This window comes from Nicotiana attenuata, unplaced genomic scaffold (genome assembly GCF_001879085.1).
Source record: "Nicotiana attenuata strain UT unplaced genomic scaffold, NIATTr2, whole genome shotgun sequence".
In the NCBI taxonomy this organism is placed as follows: Eukaryota; Viridiplantae; Streptophyta; class Magnoliopsida; order Solanales; family Solanaceae; genus Nicotiana; species Nicotiana attenuata.
In genome coordinates this window covers 234,334-241,562 of record NW_017671820.1, presented here as the reverse complement: position 1 = coordinate 241,562, position 7,229 = coordinate 234,334, and the positions used below count along the sequence as shown (strand labels likewise).

The following is a 7,229-nucleotide window of genomic DNA, read 5'->3' as shown; positions in this document are numbered from 1 at the left end:
TGCAGGACATTATTAGCTTGGACAGCCCTACAGGGAAATTGAAAGGATGTAGGGTATCTCTAATGAAGGACCACTCTAGTCTATCAAAAGCTTTTTCAAAGTCAATTTTTAAAATCATGTTGGCACTTTGACCTTTCATTTTCCTAAAGTGGTTCATGTATTCCTGAACTATGATGGCATTATCACAAGCTCTTCTGTTACTTAGAAAGTTGGCCTGACTTGGTCCTATGATGAGGTTCAGAATTGGTTTGATCCTATTAACAATAATCTTTGTCACAGTTTTGTAGATTGTGTTGCAAAGGCCAATAGGTCTGAAGTTTCTTAGCATGGTTGCCTGGGGGCATTTTGGAATAAGACACAGACCTCCACCCCTCCAAAACATCCACCAAGGAGTTGCCAAAGCCCTAGACTTGCTGAGAAACAAGGAATCAGCAGATGAGGGGGAGCAGATGTACCAAACGCCAAGAACAGAGTCGATTGTCCTGGATTCAGTGAGATCAATAGAGTTCAGTTTACAAGTGAGCGAGATTGTGGTGGTTCTATGCCCCAAAGCAATGACCAAGTGCGGGCTAGGCCTAGTTTCAACTCAAACCATGGGCCAAATCAAGCCCTTGATCAATCTTACACCAATACTGAGTCTGAAGAGGAAAACCCCATCAGCGACCACCATGCCGAGCTCCCAAGAGGTAGCCCACCCATCCCCCACGTTTCTAATGATGAATTACATCATATGGAATGTTAGGGGTGGGAATAGTGCAGAGTTCAAAAGGCACTGCACTGAAATGGTTAACTTACACAAACCCTCCATGCTGGTGCTCCTTGAAACAAAGATGGTAGATCACCAGTCACTGGCCAGTGCCCTCAACTTTGATATGATCATTCAATCACCGGCGGTAGGTCTTCCTGGTGGCATAGTTTTTATGTGGAAAGAAGACCAAGTCGCGGTGGAAGAAGTGGCCACCACACCTCAAGGTATTCATGCAATGGTTCAGGTAAGACAAAACCATACCCCTTGGCTCTGCAATCTATGCTAGCCCTTTGCTTGTAGATAGGAATATGTTGTGGCAACAACTAGCAACTCTCTCCAGAACTGTAAATAATAACTGGTTTGTAAGGGGTGATTTCAATGAAGTTTTAAACGCTAGAGATAAATTTGGGGGGATCCTATTAATCTCAGCCGCAGTAACAACTTCTCGAAATGCATCAACACATGCCAGTTAATTGACCTAGGGTATAAAGGCAGTAAATACACATGGACAAATAAAAGGTACAAGAATAGGAATGCCCTAATCCTAGAAAGAATTGATAGGTGTTTTGCCAACGAGGGTTGGATTTCTCAGTACCTTGAGGCAATTGTGCAACACCTGACTAGGACCCACTCAGACCATTGTCCTTTAAAAATCCAAATGGAAGGCCCACAAATACCCCAAATTGGATTAGATATAATTATACAGTTTATCGAAATACTTGATCAAAATAGAATTGGGTGTAATGAAGGGAGAACAATTACACTCTTTAATTACAAAGAAGCGAGAATTGTTGATAATTGTACAGTGCAATTGCAAAGCCATTTTCGAATTTTCAAACTTTCTTTCATTCATTTTAAAATATATCATACTTTTTAAATTATTTATCTTTCATTTCTTTTCTTCTCGCTTTCTTCAACAGATATGGAGTGGCTTAAAAATATTTATTACGAGAACTTTTTTATGGGAACACTTGCTAAAAATAATTTCGTATTTTAGTAGTTGTATTTTTTATTTAGCTTGGTTTGAGAGCTTGAGTAAATTATATAACTCGATCCTTGCTCATTTATGAGATTTCTATGCAGAGTTTTTTGGCCTTTAGGCTGCCATTTTCCTTGGTATTCATGTTGCGGCCGGCAGTAAAAATGGAGGAACAAGGTAGGCTGCGAATTCTGAGAATTACTCTATGATGTTTTCTTACTTGTATATTGTTGTTGTATTGGATTAGCTCTTATTGTATTCTCTTAATTCAGCAATAACTCTAAGAAAGTAACAAAATATTCTTAATGATCAAATATATGTATATTTTTTCTCTCTATAGGTTACTACTTTGATTTTGAACAAAGATTTTATCAACAGTGAGCTTATTATATTTTTATTTTTATATTTGTGAGTACTGGACTTAAAAATTATTACAGTTTATCTCAATGCACTAGTTAATATTCGAATCGCATAAATCGAAGTGATCGGACCGAATAAATCGAAATCGAAAGTAGAAACATTAAACGATACTATATTTAATTAGGTATAGTATTTGTATAGCATTTTTAACAGGGGCGGCCCTTTCCTAAAGCAGGTAAAGTAACTGCTTTAGGCCCCACATTTTTAAGGGCCCCATTTTTTGGTACATCTAATAGACGATATATATAAAATAAAATAAAAGTTTTGTAAAGTGAAAAATATTGATTTCTTTATTAACGAATATAGAAAAGAAGGATTTGCAACTGTTGCGATTTCTGCAAAGGAAATTGCATTTGAAATGAATATCGAACCGGAATTTTATAAGAAACGTGTGATATATAGGAAGAAACAATTTAAGGAGGATGTTGATAATAAAGTCTCAAAATTCCTCTTACTGTTTATACATAGTGGACAAGGCTATTTTCACTTCAAAATAGATTTGAACAATTCGAAGCATATGAAAATATTTTGGTTTTCTATTTAGCGTCAAAAAAATGGGATCACTATATGATGGAAATTTAGAAAAATATTACCTTAATCTTGAATGTTCCTTAAAGCATAATAATCAATCTAATATTGGTGGTTTAGATTTATTTTCTAAATTAAAAGTGTTAAGTAAAATAGTACAATTAGAAAATAACAGTTTAATTGATATACTCAATCAAATAAAAAGATTGATTCTTTTCCAAATGCATATATTGCTTATAGAATAATGTTAATAACTCACGTTACCGTTACTTCAACGGAAAGAAGTTTTTCAAAATTAAAATTGATAAAATCTTAACTAAGATCAACAATGTGTCAAGAGAGGTTAAATGGATTAACTGTATTGTCAATTGAGAAAGTCTTATTGGAAGAAATTGATTTTAGTTTTTTTTAATAACTTTACATTTAAAACAAAACTAGAAAAATAGACTTCAAATAAAAAACACTATTTTTTTTTTTTAAAAAAAAAATTAAGGCCCCTCATAAAGTTTGGCTTTTAGACCACAAAATTTGTTGGGCTGTCTCTGATTTTTAAAAATACTGAATCATAATATTTAAAGGGAAACTTACACAAATGTCCCAAATAAATCTCAACCTACCAACCTCTAGCCATTAGTCATAGAATTACCAAAACTAGCCAACAAAAACTGAAAAACCAAATAATAGGGTTCTTTCTCTCAAAGAATCACATGCAAAAATCACCTTCCATATTTTTAAGCGTGATTAGCAACATTAGATACAAGACGGAGAGGAAATTTCATGGACGGGGTAGCAAATAAGGTGATGAAATACAAAAATTTATACAATATTCCAAAAATCTAAACAAAAAGGAAACTTTTTCAATGGGTATAGTTGAAATTCATTGAAAATATATAGATAAGTCAATATACAAAATTTGAGGAAGATTGGAGGTGATTTGGACTGGTTTTGTATCAAAATTCGTAATTAAATCGAGTTCAAAAAAGTCTTCTGCGACACATGTATCGAACATGTATCACACACACAGGTATACATGGATATACATGTGATACACAATTGATAGAAATATGATACATATGTGATACACAAGTGATACACAGAGTGATACACATATCATTTTTTTTTCATGTTCAGCTTTTACTTCGAATTTTTAATTCAAACCACCTCAAAACTTCACCAAATCATCCCAAAACTGAGATTCAAGCTCCTTAAGTTGTGCCCAATCTATTCTAATAACACTCACTCAAAACAAAGCAAAAATTTGATATTTTTTGCTACAAATAGCTAGTTGGTTAATATTGATAATATTTTATCAATTGACCAATTTTTGTAATGAGCTACTTATAAATGAACATAGCTGGTAATATCCCAAAATTAAATATCTTATCGCACTGACGGAGAAACACCGGTAGATGCTTAGATACTTGTGATATTTTCTATGTTTTCAAGTGTTGGTTTTCGGAAAATACTGAAAAAGAGGACTAACATCCCTTCCGGAACTCATAAAAAAATCCTTTTTAAGTTTGAGCATGACATGTAATGAGACGTGCAGTTAATTGTTTTTAAATTGGAAATAGAAAAGGAAAACATGAGTTGTTTTAAAAAGAATCCTTTCTTGATTATCACCTTAAATAGAGCTATAATTTAAAGTTTATGTGTTCTAAATTTTTAATTAAATTCATAGTAACTCGTTTTATTTACTAAATTCATAATTAAGTATTTTATATATATTTAATAAAAATATAAAATCTTAACAAAAACTACTAGGTTCGTCTGAATCTTTAGCTTCTTGTTATCTTTAATTCCCTATATCTTTTAAATTAAAAACATCTATTGAGCCCAAGGGTCGACCTAGCCTAGTCTCAGGCAAGCCTCATGGGCCACGGGCTTATTTTGATGTGGGCTTAAAAGTCGAGCTCTAAAAATGCCAAAATTTCACAGTATAGCCAGTTTTCGGACTGGTCAATCAAAAATAGCTAGCGTTTACCAAGTCAATGAAAAATAGCCATCGTTTTGCTGCAATAGAGACCGATCCAGCATAATATACTGGAGTTCGGTGCACTTGTGTATGAACTCCAGCATATTATGCTAGACCGGTATACTTTGCTGGCTCCAATATAATATACTGGAGACTGGAGCACTGGTGCTCCAAACTCCAGTATATTATATTGGACCATTATACTTGCTGGAACTCCAGTATATTATGCTGGAGTTCTAGTGTATTTATGCTGGAACTCCATCATATTATGCTGGAGTTCCAGCATACTATCCTGAAACTCTAGTATAATATGTTGGAGTTCAAGTATACTTATGCTGGAACTCCAGCATAATATACTGGAGTATTTTTTGGATTTTGAACAGTGTTTTCGCTCAGATTTATCGTTACATAAAAAGGGGCTAAAATTCGATTACTTTTGAAATTGGGCAATTTTTAAATGACCAGTTGTAAATCTGGCTATTTTTAAAAATATCCCTCTAAAAATCTTAGCCCTATCCTACTAAATCATGGACTGGGCTGGCTCAGCGGCCCCCATATTGATGGCTCTAGAGCCTAGCTTTATGTATGAGCGTGACCAATAAGAATTATGATGGAGAAATAAGTACTCTTTCATCATTAATCAAAATTTTATATTCAAGTCCTGGGTATTTAATTATCGCTGTTAAAGAATACTTTACTCCTAATGTGAAATTTTTCAATGCGAATCCGAATTAATTGAATCCAATACGAATATCGAACCTCACGTGGGACCCAAAAAAAAAAAAAGAAAACTTTATATGAGCGTGGACTACACTCATCTCAACCCTTTAAAACAGGCTCTATCCCATTTTAGACCGACAAAAAACCACTTCAACTACGGCAATTCCAAAGAAAACAGTGCAGTTTTACCAGAGTAACAATGTTCTCAGATCAATATCTGTTTCAATTCATCATCTTCTTTATTCTCCTTATGTCAATACCCACTTTCATCTTAAGCCAATTCCTCACTTCTCCCTATGGCAAACATTATCGTTCAAATTCAGGAACCACAATTTCACCACCTTTTGCATGGTTTCTAATGGAAAGTCCAACACTTTGGCTTACACTTCTCCTCTTTCCTTTTGGTCAAAATCACACAAACCCTTTAGCCTATATTCTCATTTCTCCTTTCCTTTTACATTACATCAATCGTACAATTATTTACCCAATTAAACTCTCCCAAAAAACCACTAATGGTAATTTTCCATTGCATATTGCTTTGACAGGTTTTGTTTATAATATTTTGAATGCTTATATACAAACTAGATGGGTGTCTCATTATGCTAATTATGATGTTGATAAGTGGTTTTGGTTTAGGTTTGTTGGTGGGTTTGTTGTTTTTGCAATTGGTATGATGATGAATGTTTGGGCCGATGGAGTGTTAGTGGGCCTGAAAAGTCAAGGTGGTGGATATAAGATTCCAAGAAATGGGCTTTTTGAATATGTAAGCAGCCCAAATTATTTGGGGGAAGTGATGGAATGGTTGGGCTGGGCTTTGATGACTTGGTCTTGGGCTGGGCTTGCTTTTTTCGTTTACACTTGCTCTAACTTGGTTCCGAGAGCTGTTTCGAATCATAAGTGGTACTTGGAGAAATTTGGGGAAGATTATCCTAAGAGCAGAAAAGCTGTTATTCCATTTTTGTACTAAGATATTTTGTGTATATGTTGTTGCGACTTTGTCATTATGCAATGCAAAAACTATTCCTGCTTTTTATATTTCTCAAGCATAATGTGTTTTTATCTTCTATTGCATTTCTTTCTTTATATTGTTGTGATTGTGTATACTTTCTATACTGTTGTGGTTATGCATGCTTGTTTTGAATCAATGGTCTATCGGAAATAGCTTCTCTACTTGCATAAGATAGGGATAAGACTGCGTACTCATTACCCTCGCCATATCCCACTTATAAGATTACATTGGGTATGTTGTTATTGTTGTAATATATTTTTATCTTGAAACAAATTTCATCCCTAGGCACCAGCTCAAACACAGAAAGTAGTAAGACAATAATTAGTGAAAATAGCATGGCCTAGCCAGTTTTCGGACTGTTAATCGAAAAATAATCAGTGTTTGCAAAGTCATTGAAAAATAGCCTCTGTTTTTTGAAACACGAAAAGTTTTAGCATAATATGCCAGATTATGGAGCTCATGAACTTTCAGCATATTATGTTGGAACTCCAATACAGAAAATTCCAGCATAATATGTTGGATTATGGAGCTCCTCCATTTAAACTTTTCGCATATTATATTAGAACTCCATCACATTATGAAGTTCCAGCATATTATACTGGAATCTCATATGTAAAAAACTCGAACTCCAGCATATTATGCTGGAACTTTTCCAGATTCTTAAGGATGTTTTTGTTCAAATTATATTTTTACATGAAAAAGTCACTAAATTTCGATTTCTTTTGAAATTATAACTATTTTTTAATTACCAATTATAAATCTAGCTATTTCTGATTTTTTCTCGAATAATTATTGCATGTATTTAGAAATTAAATGATCCCAATGTGTATAAGATTTTCGGCAGATTTTC

General features: G+C 33.9%; 1 protein-coding gene across 1 annotated transcript; it reads left to right on the top strand.

The window, feature by feature from the left end:
* Positions 1–5,495: 5,495 nt before the first annotated feature.
* Positions 5,496–6,415, top strand: LOC109210401 (steroid 5-alpha-reductase DET2-like). The gene has a single exon (XM_019373813.1). The coding sequence runs from the start codon at positions 5,570–5,572 to the stop codon at positions 6,335–6,337; it is 768 nt and encodes a 255-aa protein (XP_019229358.1). The 5' UTR covers positions 5,496–5,569; the 3' UTR covers positions 6,338–6,415.
* Positions 6,416–7,229: the final 814 nt, after the last annotated feature.